This window comes from Empidonax traillii, unplaced genomic scaffold (assembly GCF_003031625.1).
Source record: "Empidonax traillii isolate 1590-97213 ecotype Southwest subspecies unplaced genomic scaffold, ASM303162v1 scaffold19:size3308961, whole genome shotgun sequence".
NCBI classification, from domain to species: domain Eukaryota; kingdom Metazoa; phylum Chordata; class Aves; order Passeriformes; family Tyrannidae; genus Empidonax; species Empidonax traillii.
Genome location: NW_020955212.1, coordinates 209,775 through 232,882, shown reverse-complemented (window position 1 = coordinate 232,882; position 23,108 = coordinate 209,775). Strand labels below are relative to the sequence as shown.

At 38.2% G+C, this 23,108-nt stretch overlaps 1 protein-coding gene across 1 annotated transcript in view; it reads left to right on the top strand.

Annotated features, from left to right (window-relative positions):
* The window catches only part of NEK11 (NIMA related kinase 11), an 87,477-nt gene that overhangs the window by 50,972 nt on the left and 13,397 nt on the right, over positions 1–23,108 (top strand). Inside the window, exons 12-14 of the mRNA XM_027897165.1 lie at positions 6,016–6,140; positions 11,580–11,640; positions 16,810–16,906. Of these exons, the coding sequence (XP_027752966.1) occupies positions 6,016–6,140; positions 11,580–11,640; positions 16,810–16,906 (283 nt within the window). The remainder of the gene's footprint in view (positions 1–6,015; positions 6,141–11,579; positions 11,641–16,809; positions 16,907–23,108) is intronic.

Below are 23,108 nucleotides of genomic sequence, written 5' to 3'. Positions count from 1 at the left end.
TGAAGATCTTAGTTGAATTCTCCTGCTACATTTTCTGCTTCACAGAGCAAAGTGTGCCTCTGCAATCTTGAAAATATGCTGGCCATAAAACCAGTTAATTTCATCTGGGTGTTTAAGAGCTCAATGCCTTTTTCCTAGTTTCACTTGGTTGCAATAATTTACTTGTTTTTTTACTTGTTCTACATATAACTTATTGTTTATATCCAATTTAAATGTATTTTGCATCTTTTCTACATCCAGTCTCTTGTATGCACAAGTACTTACACCAACTTTGGATATGAACCATTTCCATTTGTATTCTACTCTTTCAGTAACTTCTAGTTGTGAAAATATCTCGAATTTAAGTCTTAAAAGTCATATTCTTGAACCAAATCTCAGGGAGAAGTAAGGGGCAGGTATTTTGTGTTAACATTTGGTCTCTTTCCTTCCCAACACTGATGTCAGACTGAAAGGGAAAGTATAAGGCAGTCTCTGCCGGATTCATCAGGAAAACTGAGTTTTTATTGGAAAGTATGCTTTGACTGATCAAAAAAGTTTAAAATAACTCAAGGGCTAAGGTATTTTTAAGTTGATGTCATAAGGTATCTCTGTGGTCAGTTTTCCTTTAATGTACATCTCTTGCTCTGTTCCTGCAGGAAGCAGTTGAAATAATAGGGGAACCTTTACAATAATAAGGACTCTTTTTCCTAAGGGAAATGGCTCCCAAGACTCACTGAGTTCTCCCTGTTATTGACTACATTGCTGTATTGTTCTTTCTACTCATTCACCCATCAGTACTAAAAGGATTTCTGAATATTTGGAACATTTTTAGATTTGCTGAACTTCAAACAGTGTTTCAAAGGCAGCATGGCTTCATCGTCATTGTCACTGCCTACCAGAGCTCCCATTTCTGTTTACATGACAACTAGAAAATCAGAAATAAAGACAACCAACCACTCAGAAAATTTGGGGGAAAAATGTGTCAAAAGTGTTCCCACTTGCTCTTCATTTTTGTTAACAACAACTTTTGGCAGCTCCTTTTTTCCTCTCATGCTTTGTCTCTGTACTTACTTTTAAAATACCAAGAGGGGGAAGGTTTAAGGAAAAGAACTTCAAATAAAACATTTTTCTTGGAAAATTCATTTTGGTTCAAAAAGTATTTTTGTCTTGGAAAAGCATTTTGAAACTTGCTACTTCCTTTCTAACATCAAGTAGTAGATGATCCCCATAAGGCCAGTCTGATTTACATCTGCTTTATCTCTGTCTTTTTCTAGGCATTTCACAATAGGTAATTCATCACTCAGTGAAGCCCACAGGTGAATTCAAGCTTTTTTCTTTCTTTAAAAGGCTAAGAGGAGAATTATAAAGTATTAATGTTTAAATTTGGTTATATTTCTGGTTCTCATTTAGAAAAAAAACACATTATACTTTGTGTCTAAGCCATACATGGCCACGCCAGAAGGTAATTCTTTTAATGAATTCATAGCCCTTTTGTGCTTATCCAGAAAGATCGTACAGGACTTTCATGGGCACAAAAATCCTGTACGTCCCCTAGTTCATTTCTTAAACACATTCTGAGAATCTTTTTCAGCCTAGTTTAGAGGAGACGGACAAAAGATTCCACTGGCTTTCTGAACAACGAAGCTTCAGAGCTTGATAACACATATATGGTCTATAGCTGACCAAAGGATGCTGATTCTCTTTGAAACTTTTAAAGTTGAAGGGTTTTGTCTTGTATGGGGGAGGGGAACAAATGAATCTGAGTGAGTTTCAATTATAATAATGGAGTTATTTTATTTTTCCTAGTCGTATAAGTACTGACCTGAACTGCAGAGGGGCGCAGAGCCCTTACTCTCCTTTGCAGTAGGATTTCTCATTCAGGATTATGTAGCTCAGGGAAACATACCTCTATATTTCAGACTTCTCTCCCAGTGACAGACCTCCAGTTCTTTCTGTTTTCTTCCTTGAGTTCTCTGTGTCAATTTTTGGTAGCAGAGATGTGGTAGCACCACTCTGTAGTGTCTTGGTTCATGTCAGCGTGTTAGGAGTACGTTATATCTCATCACAGTACGTGTCAGGGCAGTTGAATGATTTGCTCCTCGCTTTCCGGTGTGTAGTACTGTGCAGACTGAGGAGTGTAACTACATGGAACTATAGCAATTTTTTCCCTAAGATGGGAATGTGGCAGCTGAGAAAATCTACCTTTTTCCAGAGATGCAATGAAGCCTTTGGATCAAAAAATGACGATAGTCCTTAAGACCTGAGCGTGACTCTCTTGCTGTCAATACAAGTGGTGAAAATTTACATTCTGCTGTAATTTTTCCCTTTTTCTCCTTTTTATAAATAGAAGAGGCCTTACTTACTGTCTTCTGCATGCTCTGGAATGTGGGAATGATGCATCAATGCACAAATTATGACTTCAAGGCAAGAGAAAATTAAAGATATCTATCAAAGTATTTTCATATTTTTGGAGAAAACTGTTATTGTTGTTGCTGAGTTACCATGCTACCTGAAAGAAGCTCTTGGTGGATTTAAGCAAAATATTACAAGTATCACATTCCTATATTTTCTGTTTAGCTTATCTTCTTGGGAATTAACCATGCTTTTATGATTTTTTTAGATAATGGATTTTTACCCTTCATTCCACTATTAGCATCATGTTACTATTTAGAAAGAAATCTAAAGCAGAATGTCATTATTCAGAGCTTGTTTTCTTTTGAATATCTACCAGCAAGTACCAAGTGTCTCAATGCTGTACCTAAGCCACCTAATAATACAGAAGCAACAGTTTGTTCTGAACTAAGTGCTTTGTAAGCAAATAAAAGGTACTGTGACTGGCCTTAGTGTAATACACACAGCTGGATGAAGGCCAATCTGCCTTCAGAGACCAGCTGACAGGGTGGGAGGAGGCAGAAGAGTCTGTAGAGACCTTCCTTTGAACTTCACATGGAGCACAAAACAGAGGCAGGGTACCCTGGGTTCTGCAGCAGCAGTTTTGTTTCCTCTTTTGGCATAATAGGCTTGGTGTTCCCCTCACTCGCACCACTTCTTCACCCAAGTACCTTTCCATTTTATGTCAGAACAAAGGACAGGTCCTAGCACTAGAGTCCACGCTCGGCTTTGCAGAGGTGTGCATGCAAAACTCAAACAGACCTAGCCCAAAGACCAACACTTTTATTAAAACTACTCCTCTGGAAGCACAAACTGAAGAGTTTTCTGCTGCGCTGTGTTTCTAAGTGTGCAGCTTCACCATTAATGTTCAGGAATGTGGGCAGTAACCAGCCTTTTGCCTCCTGGTTTGTGGAAATTGGAGGTGTGTATAAAATATCCAGGATCATGGGAGAACTCAGGTAGCAAATGTTCTAGAGGATGGACTGGAGACATGGAAATGGAAGCATATAGGGTGCAAACTCCCCTGACATTGCCTGCCCCGAGCTGAAGATACCAACTCGCTCAAGTTATATGCGCTTGGACTTTACTTGGCCAGCACAGATACAGCTCACCGTGTTGATTTATGGAAATGCTGTGCTAAAGCCATCTTACCTGTTCTTGAAATTCATCCCATCCTGGGTCTCAACTAAATAGGCTGTTCTGTACTCAGATTAATTCTGTAGAGAACCAGAGATATGTTTGTGCATCTGCAACACATGAAGGTCTGTGAGTTGGCTCTACTTAGTAGGACTCTAGGAATTGTTATATGGGACCAGATAGTCTAAATGAATGAGTAGAAGTTTTGAAAATTCCTTCTCTAGAGATGCTAGCCATAAAAACAAGAAGTTTTAAGAACTTGTCTTAGCTAAATCCAAAATTCCCATCCACTGGCCATCCTGTCTTCTTTCAGAAATGTCACTTGGAATAGTTTCTGAATCTCGGCCAGTAAATATGTGTACTGGGGAACATCTCTAGCATCTGAACAAGCATTTCACATTTTTATTTTTAAGCTCAGGGTAACTGGCCATCTATGTACAGCTATCAAACCAATTTAACAAATGGTGAAGTGAATAAATCCAACAAGGATGCAAAAGCTGGCATGGAAGTGGGATACAGCCAGTGCCAGCCTCTCTGCATAGTTCAAAGGCATCAACAGGTTTGTATGGTCAGGGGCTGCTCACAAAGTATAGAGTTTGCAATAGCCTGAGTAGATATTTTGAAGTTACAATTATGAGTAAAAAGACTGGGTTTGATATTTTGTTTGGTTGGAAAGGGGAGGATTGCATTTTTTAGTACAGCAGTAAACAAGTGCAGAACGTGGGAGGAGAAGATGACTCACAAAACACTAGCGTAGTCTGATGTTTGTATTATAACATGATAAATGGGCTGTTTTGTATGTATTTCACTGCAATATACACATAGACAGAACGCAGAAGAACCTAATAAAATTATACTAATTGCAGGAATGACAGCCTCTATGCAAGAAAGAAAAATTAATTCACCCCACATGGAAAAAGAGATGTATCTTAATTTTGTAGTGTTCTTTCCACGTAGAAAGGAATGGTATTTAAGATTTCTTTTTTAATGAAGTGCTAGGCTTTTCTGTCAAATGGCACTTTGTAGAACTCAAGCAAATAAACACAAAAATAAATGTTTTCTTCTGTGGGAAAAATTTTTGGGTTGGGGGTTTCTTTTCCTGGAGGCTTATGTATTGATTAGTTGTTTTGGGGATTTTCAAACTAAGAAAGGTGAAAAATAGAAACAGGAGGATTAGGATTAGGAATTGTGAACATGGAACTTGATGCTGTTATGCAGCTTTCATAAATATCTTAAAACGGAAAAACATGAGTGAAAATGTGTCAGCATTTTAAAGCTAAATCAGGTTTATAAAGAAAGGCAGTGTTTTTTAAATTACTTTGGAGACAGTAGATAGTGAAGCTCCTATCTCCTGCACCTAATGCTGCAGTTAGATACAGCTTCATGTTTTCCTGAGTTCTCTTTCTTAAATCTTAAAGGTTAAAGTTATTCCTCCTGCCCAAACCCAAATGTCTTTTAATGGATTTTAATTGTGTTCCCCTGTTTGAATCCTCTGGGGTTTTATCCATGTGAAACAATTTAAAAAAAAATCTAATAATCATTTTTTATGTCATATTGTTTGAGTTTAATTTCTGTCAGTGTAGTAAAATTTAAGATAGCTCGTATTTCTTTAAAGTGGCAAATTTAATTGAGGAGAGTGGTGGAAGTCAGCATTAGCTTAAGTTTTGACAATGGTGATTTATGATAGCTGAACATTAAGCCCTTTTTATCTTCAGCTATCATTTCTTGTAATAGTATCTCCCTGCAGCAGATGCAATCACACCTTGAGCTGTTTCACTGACTCCTTTCTTGCAGAGTCTAGGACGCTAAAGGATTTCACCCAGAGAAATGTGACTGGAGTGTCTTTCATGCTGTGATGAATGTGCTGAGTTTTAATAATAATTATTGTACTTCATGGACTCAATGGTTATATTAATATTGCCCTCACTGCTATTACTAAAACTTGTGATAGTAATAAACTGAGAGAGCATTACGCCCAAGTATGCATAGCTTGACTTTACACAAGTTTCTTTTTTTTCGAGTGGGGAAAGTTTGGAAAAATATATAGATTTAATTTCTCATATCTTTTAAACATGTACCTGGTATATATTATTTTCCATTTTAGCTTAGCAGTTGTATTCACCACATGTTGTGTGTGTTAGAGAAAACCAAAGTGAGGCATGATTTCAGCTCACAAAAGCTGGATTCAATTCAGTTCTGGCCCTGCTTTGACTAAATGATCCCATGAGGTCCCTTCCAGCCTGAATTATTCTATGGTTCAGTGATTTCAGTGCAATATCAATATAGATCCTTTAAGGTCATTAGTATGATTTTTTTTTTTTTTTTGCCAGAGACAGCTTTAACACTGCTTATCATATCATCAAAGACAGGCATTTTAATCTGAGAACCTATCCTTTGATTTCAATTACAGAATGCATTGCTATTGACATAACATTGTGCTATAAATTTTGTCTTTCTAAGATCAAACATTTTCCCCTGTATATTCTATAAACTCATAATTGCCTTTAGAGATCCCTGAAGACCCAGAAATTGCAGAAGAATATTATAAAGATGAGTTTGAATCCTGTTCAGAAGACAGTGAGGAGGAAGAAGATGCAGAAGCATCACAGACTATCTCTAAGACAAATCACCAGGTATATCTGACCTTTGAGAAAACAGTTTACACTTGATGCTCATTTTCCATGAGAAAATTGAGTTCCTTCTGAGAATTTGTCCTACTGACTTCACTGATTTTTTTTTTTTGTTTGTTTTTTTTGTTAGGAATGTGTATATCAATACTTAATTAATTACAAGTGTATGCATATATAAGTCGTCTGACACATTGATGAGAAAGATTCTTGCATTCCTTTGACATTAAAGATAACACTCCCATGAATGCCTTCAGGTAGATAATTGTCAGGAAACTACTTGTGACTCTAAAGCACTCAGATTCCAGTCCTCTCATGTGTTAGCTATGGTTTAAAATAAACTAAAGTTGAAAGTATGCTTGAAGCATAGGATCTAAGTTCCAGCACTAATTCCTGGGCAAAGATAGGCATCCCTAGTTGGCTCTTCTTCCTGCCTGTATTAGACATTTTTTCTAGGACAATGTGATGAACTATGAACTATGAACTATGAACAGCTGCAAGACTTGACCAGAAAATCTGTAGACTTTCCCAAGAGTCACAGAAAGTGTCAGTGAAGAGAAAACTTATTGCTGAAAAGCTTAAAGTAGTTGAGGCTGCCATAAGAAAGTCAGGGGTTGCAGTGTGAAGGTTGAAGATTATTGGAAAAGGCACCTAATTTAGATCTGACCAGAATGAGCTGAGATGAATCTTGTCTCCAATGATCAAGTCTCAGTGAAATCAATAAACTTAAATGCCCAAGGCAGTTCTGAAAATGGATCTTCCTAAGGCACTCAGGAACAGTTCATTTCTTTCATGGGCCACCAACTTAAAGCATTGCCTACAATGCCTCTGAATGTTACTGGCTGGTTCTGCTTAGGACCACTTATTTTATTCTGTGTTCATGTGCAACTTCTGCAGAACAGAATGTGATGTCTTCTGCATTGCAGGGAACCAGCCAAGTATGCTAATGCTCCTCACAAAATTATAAATAACCTGTATTTTTTGAAGATTTTGAACTAATAGCTTCTTTAGGGTAGTTATTATAGCAAAAATAAAGTGTTGTGTGAGAAATCAGAATGCTACTTCTATCACAGTAACAGGGAATCCTGAAGTTTTCTCACCAATAAAACTTGAAGTTTACTCAGAAACAGCTTCATTTTATCTAGAAATGCCCTCATAGCTTTCAAATTAAACACACAGGATGCCTTGAAATCCAGGAGCATTTTGTACAGTAGTGATCTAAAGAAATTATCAGTCAGTTGTAAAACAGTGGAATATCTTAGACAATGGGTTTTTTTTTCAATTTGCTGGGTTTCTGCTTACCCACAAGACATAGACATGCAAAGAATCTGTTGCCCAGAAAGTCTACCACAAGATACTCTTGAAAATGAATTATTTCTTATTTTCATCAGACTCTGAGAATTTTTTTTTTTTAGAATGCCTTTTAAAATTCTCATTCAGCTTTCATTGATGGTATCATTAAGTGTCAATCAATAGTGTTTTTGAACAGGCAGACTGCTGCTTAGAATTAACGAAGGGCAGAAGATAAAAATAGATTTCTCAATAATGTAGAATAAATTAGCTGTTGGCCTCCAGATGCAAGCAGTGACAGTCCCTCATGTTGCAGTGACTTAAAATTCAGTGATGGCAAGAACCAACCTGGTGGGCTAGAAGAGCCATCCCACTGGCACCCTGTTGTCTCTATCCAGCCCCCCTGGCCCTGAGGCTTTGCTTTACCAGCAGCCTGTGTGCACACAGAGCATTAGCCCTCTGTGAACTGGCCTGCACAGACTGATTGGGAAGCACTCCCATGACCATTTGTCTTTTAGGACGTCTTGTATCAAAGAAAATAATTATCTGTTCTTTTGTCATGTTGACCCCAGCACCTTAGATACACGATAAGTGTGACTCTGGCTACTGACACAATTACCTTTTCTATTTCTTGGGAAGTGAAAGTAGTCAATTTTCACTTTCTCAAGTGAAAAATTCTGCGGTAAGTCCGAGGTCAAGGCAGAAGAACATAGCTGTGCACATCTGAACACCTGTGTCTGTATTCACCAAACAGAAAGTCAGTATTGTAAGGGGAAGTAAGAAAGCATAATGCAGGTTAGATGGAATATGCTGAGAGGTCCCTCTTTGGTGATTATAAAGGGATCTACAGTTATTAGCATGCAGAGGACATCTTCATTCTAGATGTCAGCAGTTATGCGAGATGAGTCCCACTCAAAGGTAGGAGGGATCATGCTCAGGATTAATAATAAGCTTCAAACCCTACCAGAATAGCAGAGATTTGCTTCTGCAGTCATTTTCTTAATACCAAAACTCCTACTTCTATTTCAGTGATGTATTTCATACTCTCAAACCCTTTCTTCAAAAATACCTTCATAAATTAAGCTTTTGGAGGTGTGTGCTAACAAAGAAGTCATTCCACTGCAACCATGTAAGGACTTTTAAGCTAGTTGCCATCCTAATTTCTGCAAATCTCTCAAATTTCCAATTCCAAGATTGCTTTACTAGTTATTTCTGTGCAGAGAGTGCAGAATTGCTGCATCTGGTGGTGCTCCCTGGTGACCCCATTACTTCAAGCAAGGATTAAAAAAAAGTCCCCATGTTCATGCCGTAGCCTGGGGGTCAGAAAAGTCATCGAATTGAAAAAAAAAAAATTGGGGTGCAAGATGTAGAAAGAGATCCAAGCAATTTATTTAAGCTAAATTAAACTCCCACAGATGTCAAGACAGACTGAGAAGTAGTGGCCTTGTGTGAGATGCAGCACCTTCAGTTAAGAAGGTAGAGTTAGGCACTGGAACGCTGTAGTTTTAAAGGTTTAGGATAGGAGCTGAGACAGCTTTTTTTCTCGTGTTGATACCTTTCAATACAGCCTGTCTGATTTCAGATACATTGTCCAGCACTGGAGTTTAGTGTCCTTTGTTTTTCTGTTTTGGAGCAGGAATGCAGATTGACAGATTTCAAGCAGCAATTTGCTAACTATTTTTCCATCCCTCTCCCTCTTCAAGCCAATGGCTTTTTTCCACATCTTTTTTTTAAGGAGAATAAGTTTCTAATTAGGGGGAAATCATGAAAGAGGAGGACAACCTGTTTCTAGAAATATTTTAAAATATGATGTTTAACAGAGGTTTCATCTTGAAAAGTTGGTGCACAGTGAAGCTTCCATTGGCTTTGATTTAGATGAGATGCTAATTAATGCTCTCTACTGCAGTTTATCACCTTTTTCTTTGCGTTTTCTTTTAGTGACCATAGTAACAAATTCACCCTCTTCATTATGACAAAGTCTACTAATGTGCTTCAGTAAGTTGCCATTTTAAAATTCTGAGTTGCTTCTGAGATTGTCAGACCAGACAGTCAGCTGGCATAAATTATCATAGCTCCAGCAGCTGTGAGTGGTCTGTGTGCTGTCACCCCAAAAATGCTCCACTGGATTCCTAACGCATGCCTTGGTGTGGCCTGTGGCTGTTGTTTGTTCTGAATCTGAAATGTGCAAGCATTCATCCACACCGAACCTCACACGTAGGAGTGCCCCTCTTCTGTGTGTCTGTCAGAGCCTGTTCTGTAGGGCTTTGCTTTCTATGCAAAAAAAGAGAAACGTTAAAGGAATATATTAAATAGATAAACATTTAACAAACATATTAAATAAAACAGCTAAATCTGCTTTCATTGCTAAACCCACATGGAGAAAAGGCAGGGGTGATGAAAGAGGTGAAAAAGTATCTTTTGCCTTACAGCATAAAGAGAAAAAATCATCTCTGTTGTTATAATTGGAATATATGTGATGTCCTGTTGAGAGAAGTCAAAGGTTTTGGAATTACAGTCTTTATCCCATTAAAAAAGAAAAAAAAAAGTTTTTATTAAAGCAATAACAGTTATTTACTATGCTTTTCTGTATTTGTCTGCAGATTTGTAGTTAACTTAGTAAGAATGAAAATAAAAAAAATACAAAATTATATTAGCAGAAAATTAATACTAATTTTTAGTTTTTCATGAAAAATACTAAACTTTTTAATAAAGTCTTATAGGTTCTTTTAATAATTTTTTGAAGTACTGAGAAATTATATCTATAATACTGTCTTAATTCAATATTTAAAATGTATTGTGTATATAAATGTAATGAATGCATTTTCTAGCATTTCCTGAGCATTTCACTGCTGACTGGCAAAAACCCCAGTTAAATAGATTGAGATTAATTTGGTAATCTGAGGTAACTCAGGCGCTTTGGGTGGGCTGCAGAACTGGAAACCCTGGTGCTGACTTGATCCAGGATCCCACAAGCTGCTCCAAAAGGGCAAAGAGGCTCCTTCAAACCTACAGCTTTGGTGTTACCTGTTGCAATGCGCACCAGGAAGCTGAGTCCCACCGTGCTGAAATAGCAGAGCCTGTCTCAAATATTCACTTGGGGTGAAGAGTGGTTAATTCATGCTCATCCATAACAGCTCCCATTTGCACCAGAAGGTCACTAACCAGCTAGCAGTACTTGACAACAATTATTGCTATCCCATTGAGGTATACTGGCAGTTCCTCAGTTTGAGATATTTAGAATGAGCATTTTGAGTAAGATCACAGAAGAATATAAAGCAGATTGACCATTGAAGTGGAGGTCAGTATTGGTGTTTTTTTTTATCCCACTGTTTTCTGTCTTAAAGGCATAGAGTGCTGAACATTTCTTTAAAATACATATTTTTTACCTATTTTTTATTAAGGTCAAGATTTTGACTTTCAGTTTTAAGTAGTAAAGAAATGTCATGTTGTCAAATGTCTAGAAACCCAGAGTCCAAGTTTCTCTTGCGCTTAATGAAATTGTGATGTACTTCGTCGACAACAATCATTGCTTAATGGCCAGAACTTTAAATTTCATCTGTGTACACAAACAGCATTTCACATGAAAGATATCATGGAAAGACTGTTAACCATCTGGTAACAGAACACTCGAAATAGAAAAGTGCTAAACTCTCTTATTAACTAAAAGTTTTTCAGTTAGTCTTTGTTACTAGATGTGTAAGTAGATGCAATGACATGAAACATAAGTATTGATTTGCTGTGGGCATCTATCATAAACATAAGAAATTTTGGCATAGTTAAGAAACACATCCTTGCATTTTTCAATGTGATGTTGGTTTAGACATTCCAGGACTAAGTGATGGTAAAATGCTGGTGTATTTTCAGAGACTGCACTCCACCCTCCACAGTAAATATACCTTCTTTAAACTCCATGCACAGTTTTTCTAAGCACTTGTGTTGTGCAAGGAATCTGATGTAAATTTTTTAGATATGACACCGTTCCCAAGCCTGGTGTTTTAGGAGAAGAAAACACAGAAAAAGTCCTGGCAATGTAACTTCTTTATAGTCTAGTCTTGACACTTTTTGGTGTGATATCGTCTGTGTTTGTGGGTCTGGAACACAGGGTTTATATTTTTGTGTTCACACTAATGCTTTTCCTGTTTCATTTATTCACAGAACAGTGATATCGAGGCAATGGTTAAGTATTTGGAGGGTGTCCTGAATAACAGCTCATTGGGTAAGATGATACCTCTTCTTTAAACAATATCTCTTCTTTAAATAGCAGCAGTTATTAGCAGTCTGTACTCATCACAGTCCAATTATTTCCATTTTGCAACAAAATAACTAAAAAAATGTGATCTTCTTGAAAATTACTTCCTTAGTCTACTGCAGAGAAGTATAAATATGCAGAAAGAAAATGCATGCACAGTTAAGTGCTTTTGTTGAAAATAATAAAACAGTTAAAGCACAATAGTCAGAAGTGTGGAATGTCGTAACAAAAGCTTTTAAAAACTTGGCTTCTACCATTTTTTCTCCAGAGGAAAATATTTGAGGATATGGAAGCTGTTTTATAGTTTTTAGTACTGGCAACAATAACAGAAAATTAATTAAAATGTTTTTGTTTTTTTATTCAAATTATGATCAAGGTTTGGGTATTATTTATGTTGCAGTATCTCATCAGAGGTACAGAGAAATCACTGAGAATTTAAGTTTGCAATGCAATCCTAAAATCTCCTTCAAATTCTATATGTAAATTCAGAGTTTGAAAGCCTGGTTTCTTGTGGTCAACTCAAAAGCTAAAAAGAAAACATATACCAAAAAAAGCTATTTACTGTGACTCCCTTAGTCACTGCACCTGAAGACCACCCAGTTGATCTGTGCCAGCAGCAACAGCCTGTGTGTGAGTTGCATGAAAGCCCAACTGAGTTCCAAAGGCTCCCACGGGAACTGCTGTCTCATTTAGCTGCTTCATTTGCACTCGTTCAGTTGGATGAACCTGGCTCAGTGTTATCTTGAGGCTCTAAAACTAGAACGTAGGGGAATCCTGGAATCCTGGAAAGTCCTCCTTCCAGAGGTTCTTCCAGTGCTGAGCTCTGTTTCATCCCTGTTTGTGAGCATGGACTGGTGGGAAGGGAAAGCCAAAGAAGAAGAAGGGTGAAAGGGAGCAATCAAAGCTATGGCCAGCATAGTCTTGTAGCCACCGGTCATATTCTGGGTCCCTTGTCAGGGAGATCCTTAGGACTGAAGGAAGGAACATTTACATCCAGGTTCTCTTCACACTAACAGAAAACTGCAATCAGTTTCAAATTCTGCAATCAGTTATGCATGTTGGTTATAGCCGTGGGATTGCCAGTACTAGCCAGAGCCCCACCTCTTGTCTTTCCATGCCTGTAGTCCTTTACACCTCATCCTTTGTCCCTGCTTTTCAAGGCATTTGCTGTTTTACCAGGCCTGTATTTCTCTACACTGAGTTAGTTATAAATGTGTCTTTCTACACAGAACACGACTATCCATCTGAAAATCCAGGTTGTATGTTATGAGAATAAGTGGAAATAAAACAAAATAGCCACCACTAACTAGTCATTAGAAGAACTGCTGAAGAGCTTAAGCAATTAAATCAAAATTTCTGTCAGGACAAGATCAGACAAAGCCGTAATCCTTGCAAACTCAGATCCAGATGTGTGGTCTGGTGCTAGCCGTGGCAACACCATATTACTGGGCTACAGAGCTACAATATAATAATGCCTACTCCTGAAAACAGTATAGATTTTGTGGCAATAATAGAGCAGAAGCAGAAATTTGGCCAGGCCAGAATTTCTTGCAGCGTCTTTTATTGTTAAAGGTATTGTGAAAAAATTATGAGTCATTTCAAGGGTTGTCAGCGAACAAATAAGTAGAAAAAAACCAGAACTTTTTTTTTTTTAACTGTTAGCAAAGGCTGTGATAAAAAGAATGCAATAAATACACATTGTTTCTCCACAGGTGAAGTTTCTTTAGTATAAACCTCAGTGTTTAAGGGTAAAAGGACTTACAAGGTGACTGAGCTTTATCCTCAAGAGGTCCCACAGAGTCACACTGAATACCAGAGCTTTAGTGTGGTTGCTTTTTTGTTGGCTGTACAGGTACATGTGGAGTGTATTTGAAATAAGATAGTCCATGCTGATAGAAGTTGAAAAATTGAGAAGATTGCAGAAAAGAGCTGCAAAAGGAAAGGGCGTTTGAAAAAAACTGATTTTACAATTTATTAAGGAGGAGAATGTTAGGGGCAGTTGCGTCACTTTGTATTGTTTATGAATCAGGTAAACACATCTGACTCTAATCTTTTATACTTTGTACAAAAAGGCATTGTAGGATCTCATATGTAGCAGTGAAAGCTGAAGAAAGAAATCTGAAATCCAAATGGAAGTCTATGATTCAGTGGAGAGAATAGCTTCGCAACACATAATGACTTACCTACCAAGAGAGGCAGTAGATATCTGTCACCAGTTCTTTGGTCATTAGCAGAAATATTTTTAGGAATGCCTTTGGACCACAGTGTATGAAAAGTCTCACCAGATAATGCACCCGTGAATAAGCATTCAGCCAGAGGATTCATTTCCCTACAGAACCCCAGTGAGAACCTCAAACTCGTGCTCCATCACCTGAAAGGACAAAGATCTTTTGCCCTGTATTGTTCTCTGCAGTTTTAGCCACTAGGAGATACTAATCTCTGAAATATGTTTAGAAAGCCACAATACCTGGTTTTGAAAAGTCAGTGCTCGTTTCATTTGATTTTGTTTAATGGATCAAGAACTATATATTGTGTAAAAAATGCAAGTAGTTATCTGGTAGCTTTTTGAAGAAGCTTAGTTCCATGCACTGTGTTGGTAGGCAAACTGCCCGAAGCAGGGTGCAAAATATATTATTAATCAAGTAACTGCTTCTAAGAAAATACCTTTGATATAAAAGTTGGTGGAACATTAATCACCCTAACAAAATTCTTTGAGGTGTGTTGTAACACCAGTGTGTCAAGCTTAGTAGTTTTCACTGAGAACTCATTTCTTTACTGATTAACCACATCTTTGCAGCATCCTGCAATCTGCAGTCCTTGCTGCTTTGCAGTACCCAGGGAAAGATAGATACTAGTTTACATGTAGAGAGTAAGTTTTGCTTGGCCAACTGCCAGTGTGGAGAGTAGACAAAGCACGAATTATTTAGCCAGAAATCCCTGGGAAAAAAAATCCAAGAAGGATGTCTTTAATAATGAAATGTCAGAGGAGAAGGAAATATTGTAGCAATAAATAGACTGAACCCACTAAGCAGAAAGAATATGCTGAACTCTTACTACAGTGATATATCCTGTAATAATAATACCAGAATTTATCTTGGGCCTGTGGTTAAACGTACTCTTCCTTAAGAGAATACAAAGATTACATTTTCCTTAGGCCAGTGGTGCTCAGGGCATCGATGTTTTTTGGTCTCAAAGCTCCACGCCTGGACCTTAATTCTGTGCCAACTCCCAAAGGAGCACAGTAATTCAGGAGCACCGCTTTTCGCAGTGCCTGGGGCTTCCTCAGGGCCACGCTGAGGGGAGCTGGATTGTCCAGTGCCGCTAAAGAGATTCAATGCTTACAGACTCCATGGTAAAACATATGGACATGCATGTGTAGTGTTACAGTAAACAATCAGGAAATGGTTTTTTTGCATTAATAGGTGAATTAATTGGTTGCTAGTTAAAACTGAGCTTGTACTTTTTCATCTTTTAAACTACTTTAATTATTTCTCAGTATAATACTTAGGCACCAGACAACTATTAGCCATTAGGTGTAAAGATAAGCAAGGAAAATGTTTTGAAACATCAAAACGTGCCAGGTAGCAGTCAGGAATCCATTTCTTCTGTGGTCTCTCTCCACACTTGTTTCTGAGCTTCTGAATCCAGCAGATGCTTACTGTGAGCAATTTGATAAGATCCCTCACAATGGAAAGTTTTAATCTCAGCATTTAAATGTATATGATCAGGACATAGAATAGTGTAAGACATAGGAGCTTAGCCCTTGGAAAAACCATGATTACACGTTCCAGGGAAGCATTCAGTGCTCTCTGGCGTTGTCTATAGTGCTCATAGCAGGAGGGCAGCTGCAAGCTCCCTCTGCCTCCATGTGATCGATGTTAATGCAATCCAAAGTAAATCCCAGCTGAGTCCAAGCTAAAAAGCACAGCTAGGAGTGGAGTGTGTGCTCATTTAGACAAGGAACTGTGTTAATATGTTTTGCTTTTGGCTTGTCCGTATCAGATGCAGAGCCCTCCCACTCCTGTTCAGAACTTGAGTCCCGTGTGCCACAGCCCACACATGTACACAGGATGTAGTCCCAACCTGATACATCTTCTCCTCTTTTGGGAAGTGAAATCCTAATACTAGGATTCTTCTTCTTTTGCAAGAAACCGCTGAAGTAGCTGCTTTGTTTAGCTTAACAAATGGGAAGCTGAAATGGGATCTCTTTTCAATTATAAAGGAATGAAAGGAGTATGCAAAAGAGAAGGAAAGAATTGAATAGAACAAAGAATATGATTGGCACAGGAGGAAAATGAGCGTGAACTGGCCAATTAAGAAGTTTATTCATGAAATAAGAGGAGAGATTTTGGCCACCATCTCTCCCAATGAGACTTAGGAACTATCTTCCAATGGGAACAGTCAGGGCAAAAAATGCAAAAATTCCGTAGGAAAACCACCGACTTATATGATGGAATGACTATACGAAATTGCAGGATATTTGAGCTGATAACACTGACAGTCCCCTGTGATTCAACACTTCTGTGTTCCTGTTGATGAGTACCTCAGTGGTATGTGAACCTTAGGCCCAGGAGGCCTGCACACAAAAAGAATAGGCATGTGTGTTTATGCATATGTATATTGCTTACACATATATATGTGTTTATATATACAGATATATATAAATATATGTATATATGCATACATTAAGAAAGTACCTTTGTCTGAAGGAGAAAGTGATGTTGTAAGTTAAATACTTCCAGTTTACAGTAATGATCAAGCTAAAGGAGAGACTTGCTTGCCAAAATAAGTGCAAAAACAATGGAAGAAAATGCATATCTAGGCAGATTTTTCTAAAAAATATTTGTCTGCCCCAGCACTTCCTTAAGTGATTGTCCTTTCTGTTGTAATGCCTTGTATGCTACACAGAAAGAAAATTGTTGTTACAATTCTGGTGCCTTTAAGATATAAATCTACTTGTCCCTCAGAAAGGAGTTGCCTTTAATGTGCATTTAATAATCTAATTCATCTTTAATTAATGTGGCACTACCTTGTGAGAAACAGGAATAGTCTTCCTCCTTCTGACTGCCCTTGATTCTGCAATAGAGCTCAAGGGAGAAGGTGAATAAGGTTATGTGTCTGTGCATTGATTTGTAGGCTCGAGGACTGTCACCGGAGTGTCTCCAGGGACACCCCAGGGATTCAGAGCTCTCAACAGTACTATGGCTGAGACCAAACTGAAACGCATGAGGGAGTAAGTAGCATATTTATGTGTTACCAATATGCAGGCAAAGAATATGGATTTGAAAAACTGCAAAACACAGCAAAGAAAGCCATGTGTTGTTTCCCCGCTCCAAAAAATCCCTCTAACAAAAAGAAGTGGATGGTAAGCTGCTCTTTACAGACTGGATGCCTACTTGCCTCCAGAGGGAATGAAAGTTGACCATCACTTCTTGTTTTCTTGTAACCTGCACAATCACCGACATCCTTCCAGGATCCAGTTTGCCTTCACTGCTGTCATTGTCGTTCTCAACTTCACTTTCCTTATTAGCACAGTAAATGCCCATAAATTACCTGCAGATACACACATTACCGTCATGTTTGCTCCCTCACCCACACTTCATTCTTGCCTGGAACAAAAGGCAAATGTGTTTGTTTTCCATGATGATGTAATGTTTTAAATCAAACACATTGCTGCTGTTGGCTGGGATTTTCAAATGAGACAGAGGAATCTGCATGTGCAGTTCCCTTTGAAACTCATTGTCTGTTTGTTTTCAGCATTGCTGAAACGCCAGCTTTATTAATAAAAGTTTCAGTTTCTTAAGGAAGCAAAGATCTGTGCTCCCTTCCTAGAATGCACTGGTTAATGTATCTTGAGCCTTTATCTTGATTCAGTAATTTCTGGCTTTCCAAGTTTTGTTGCATCCTAATTTAGGTGCTGATCATACTGATATGTATTATTTCGGAACTTAAATATTCTTTGCAGTGTTGCAGTGATTCAAATGCTCTCAGATTGTAAACTCTTTAAAAAAGGGCAGTTTTCTCTTGTGTGGGTGGACAGTGCCAACATTACTGGAATACAAATAAGTTCAAACAGCAAATGCTAATAGTTATTTAAGTGAGTCCTCTAAAGAAAATGAATACAACTGCAACAGCATTGGTGGCAATCACTGTTTAAAACAAATCACCATGTATTCAAGGGAAATACCAATCAAATTTACTCCAGATAGGAGTTATTTGGTTTTGTGGTATTTCAAGATGTAACAGCTCCCAGGATTTCACTTCATGGCTTAGACTTTGTTGTGCAGCCAATCAGCAGGTCTCATAGCCTGCCACTTGTATTGCTTTCCATTCTCTTTTCATGGAAACTACTTATGAAAATAAAAAAATGTGTCATGTTGTGCCAACTAGTTGCAAGGTGAGGTTGTTTAGTCAAAATGTCCACTAGTCTTATATCCTTCACCTTGTGTTCCCATGGTTCCCAGAAAAGCCTTAACTGTTTGAACTTCATGGTCATTGCTTTTAGGGCTGAGGCATGACTAAATCACTTGCTTCTTTCAAATTCTGTTTTTTGCAGTGCTGTTTCATGGTTTTCATAATTTGTTATGACTCATGCTATTGTCCTTTCTCCAAAATATGCTACAACTATGTAATTTTCTGAATATGTAAAGGTGAGCGAGTGTGTTAAGTGAGTGAGCACAGTACCCAGCATGCACACACACAAGAAGATCCCTGCAAACTCTGACCCATGGCCAATCTGCACACGGGGCACAGTGGGGGTTTCAGGGGCAAGAAGGAAGTACCTTTGCCTGCAAAACAATGCATGGAGCCACAGCTGTTCCGCTCATCCCTCAGCAAACTTCACGTGATGTGTTTGTTGCATGTCATCCACACAACAGTGCCACCTAAGCAAGCACCTAATATAATTTGGACTTGTGCAATTCAGTTTTACTCATGTAGATGAAGGCTTGGGGAGAATGTCTTCAAGATCACAACTTCTAATGAAAGAGATAATGTGGGGGGGTTGTCTTACAGAAGCTGAGTAGCTGGAGTTCTTATGAGGAAAGAGGAAAGAAGAGCAGGGGTGATAATATGGAAGTGCAGTGAAATTTGTTTGGGTGTCAAGTCACTGTAGAAAGAGGAGTATGAAGGTTTGGGATTTGCACCATTTTCATGTGCTAGTAACAATAGAGTCTGATGGGGGAGACTCTTATGTCATGGATTGCTCGGAAAGTAAGGTTTGTGCCCACACATTACAGGTGACATTACTGAAAGAAAGTCTCATTTGCTCCGATAAAATGGTAGATCCATCTAAAATAACACAGGTTTTAACAGCAAAAGTGCCTTTTAGCCATTTCTAATTGACACGTGAATAATGTGGGCTTGCAAATAACTGTAGCGAGACAATCACTTGATTACAGATGTGGTGTGCTCATTGCTCGAGTTACTGCAGTGTGCTGCGCTGAATGCTTCTTTGACAGTAAAGATACTTGCTGCTTATTAGAGCATCAATTTAGGAGGCTTCTACTGTATTCTTGTATAGGGCTTTACACAGATACTGATGAGAGAGGAAAGTTGTGGTAAAGTCTCAGCAGAAGTATAGAAGGAAGCCACTGAGTCTTTACAGGAGTATAGAAGGAAGCCATTGATGTCCTTCAGTATGGTAGGTAGGAATCCTTGGTCTTCTCCTATTTTGTTACCAACAACAACAACAAAAAAATATATATATAGCTCAGAGTGTAACCTGTAGACATCCTGATCGTGTTTATCATTCAGTGACCAGCTTTCTTCACTACAACCCCTGAATATTTCTCCAGACTATTTCTCTCCAATTCCCATTGCACTCTCGGTTCCAGCACTGTGAATTGCTGTCCTCTCAGTAAAAGTCATGATAAAATCACCTACTCCAGTGAAAAAAATTTCTAGTTTGTTTTATTTGGAATCAGAATTTATTATAAAGTTCATAGCAGCAGAGATTTACCTTTCAAGCAGAGTTCATTCTCTCTACAAAAATTTCCACTTCAATGCTAAGCATTTTGATTATTGGGATCTGCAGTATTGATAAGAAATCTCCCTTTCTCGATTTAACTCCCCAAAAGGTTATCTTGAGCCTTTTCTTATTATCCTTCTTCCCAGCCTTGCATGTTAACAGTGAGAAGTCAAATATATAAATCAGAGTTGTGTGACTCATATTTCTCATATTTTAAGCTGAGGAGTCATGTTAGGTGCAGGAAACAGGAGGAGCCCTTTCTTGGTATTTTCTGTCCTGCCCACCATTTAATTCTCATGGTGGTTCCTATCCTTGATGGTACTGGGTAACTTGGTGTATGCCTCAGGCTGAGAAGCTCTGGACAGCTGTCACACTGTCCAGAGCCAGATTACCTTCAGCAGAGAGATCCATGAAGAAAAACTAATGACTGTTCCATTGATGCTCGCCTATAGAGACTTTTCCACTATGCATCTCAGAAGAGAACCACACTATTCTTCAGAAGAAACTCCTCAAACTAGATCATTTTTTTCCTGTGTCAGATCAAACTGAAATAGTACCTATTAATTTTTTTTTCCCCCTGAGGTCCATACAAAAACTTAGTACACTGTTTTGTGCTCCTTTGTGGAGATATCTATGAATATCCAAAATGAGTCATTTTAATAGCCATGAACTTTAATATGTAGTTTACAATTCAATAAAATGTATGTCAGTAAAAGGAAAAGGCTTTCACAGCCCAAATTTTAAGAAAATTAAAATCCTTTAACACAGCAGTGAGCACCTCTTAGTCAGTCCCTGACTGCTTACACACAGCAGCATGCCATGATGAGGCAAAAGACTTCATCATCCCCTGCTGAGTGTAAGCAAAGCTGTCTTTCAGAAGTCATGGAGAAAAGGCATTTGGTGATATTTTTATTCTGCTCCTGTGAATGCTTATAACACCATTGGTTCAGACTCTTGAGCATTACGCATATATGCTTCTTGTGCTTGTGACGTTGGCATCAAATGCATTGTTTATTTTAAAAATTCAGAAAGAAAGGTCATATTGAAGTCATTGAATAGTCACTGGATATTCTTTGAGATAAATCATTCTTAAATGCCTACAGTGTAGAAGACTTTTTGCACATTTATTTGTGCACATTTTTTAATTACTGCAGTAAAGAAAGTGTTTATTTGATGTAGTATTTTATTAGATGTTGGGTGGACCTTTTTGAGCCTGCTGACACTGGTTTTGTTATTGATGTCATTGAAGGCAGCTTTAGGTGAAGACAAAAACAACAAATATAGAAAAGCTAATTGGTTTTTTAGACTTCCATTAAAAAAGTCCTCAGTGACTTTTAAATTGCCATTGACTGTCATGTTGGAGGTGCCATGATGCAAACATAGTCTTCTCACAAACAAAAGACATATTTGGTAAGGAAGTTTATTGACACTGAGCTCTCATGTTTTTTTGCAGAGGAGTAGAGTACAGTATTCTTTAAGGTATTGATCATGAAATGTTTCTGAGCATTGAATTCCTCTTACGCACACCACAGTTGTTCTGTTCAACACTCCATTTTCTGATAATAATTTCTGTCTGGTGATCTCAAGACATCTTAAGGCATAACCATAGCTTTTTGCATCTCATGGGCTAAGCCAAAATATTGTTTACACATCCATCCTCCTTGTCACAGTTTCTCACACCTCCTTTTTAAAGGCCGGTCTCCAAATGACTTGAATGAGCTCATTATGGAAACATATTAACCATCTTAGTCCATAAGTTTCTCTTTCTTTTACTGTGAATGTATTTTAAGATAATTGCACCACTACATTCCAGACCCAAACTTGAACAAGTGTTTGGGGTTTGCTGTTTTCTGTTTGCTTCACAAGCAAGTGAGAGTACAGTAAACTAACCAGGAGCACTAGGAGAGTTAAAACTGACTGTATGTGACCAAGCTGGGAAATTGCTTTTTGGCTCCTGTCAGGAAGAACTGAGTGAATGCTTCTGGGTTGGGAGTCATTGCTGTCCCGGGGCAACAACGGAAAGTGAAAACAGGTGAATCCTGCTGAGGAAGAAATAAGGGCAAGTGAGACAGTGGCTCCTGCCCAGAAATGTGGGAGTCCTCTGGAGCAGAAGCAGTGGCACATCCTCAAGGCTAAAGCTGGAGCTGAGAGTCTCATTCATTTTCCATGGGTTTTCATTCAGCTTCTTCCCATTGTCCATGCTCTTCCCCTTTCCATGTCAAAAAAGGGCAGTTTCTCTTGTTGGCCCTTTGGTTTTTGTACCACTTCTCTCCATCCTGCATCTGACATGGGAAAAGCACATCACCTGCCAATACCATCATTTCAACAGTTCTTAGCAACTTCACCTTGGTTATGATGCGCTTTGAAATGAATAATGAGAACAAACTCAGTGGTTACAGTAAGTGAGTCTAATAGGGCACAATTAAACTCTGATGCATTTTCTTGAAATGCTCATTTTGCACATTGCTTAAACTTCAGGTCCAACCCTTAAAATATTGTGTAATATTTTGTGAATTTCCTTGGATATGTAAAGAAAACTCAGATTTTTTTCAGCTTCTCTACTGAGCTGCATGTCACAGATCCATGAGCCATTCTGTTATCTTGAATTTTAAGGGTTTTTTTTTGGGGAGTGGACAGTAATGTTCTCATTGTTTAGCACTAGAGAAAGTTTTTATTCAGGTTGAAAATTGCAGTCCAGTAGCAAAACACGTAAAATTGTAAGTATAGACTCATTCAAAAATGTCAAGGATCCCCAAACACAAAACATTTGGAGAGTTAGAGTTATACATCTTTTTGTTTTGCACACAAAGCCTGATTTCCCTAGTTTCTCATGCTGTGCATACATAATGCATAGATTGAGCTGTTCAGTTTTCTAGCACCTTGATTTTGTCAATAGTTTGCAAATGTGAGAGTGCTTTCATGCAGCATTAATTATATAGTCTGTTTTCAATATGGAACCACTTGAAGAATCTCGACAGTGTTTACTAGAAGCAGCACTGCAACCTTGGGAAGTTTACAGAGGCACTTAGGGGAAATAAAGGTAGGGAATATGAGAAGGGCAATTTCCAAACCCTTGCCAGGACTACCAATGTGTATTGTGTCACATTTTGCTTCTGTCTTCATCTGCTTGATACTCTAATACTGTACTTCTCTGTGAGAAAAAAAAAATCTTACTTTTTATTTCTCAGTCATCACATAGTGATTTCTTTCGTTTGTATATGTAAGTCATTAAAGTGTATACATCTCACATTCCCCATGTGGAGGAAAATAAACAATGCGCAGCTGGTAGCATTAAAAATAGGGGTAAACCACCAGAGAGTGGGCAACATTCAAACTACCTTGCACTGGGAAGAGTTCTGCAGATCCGAAACACCCCATTTGCCATCACTCCAAAGAGAGCAGCTGCCACTTCTGAGGGTGCAGCAGCATCAGAGGTGGCTCTATTGCAGGTCTGCCTCCTTCTGCA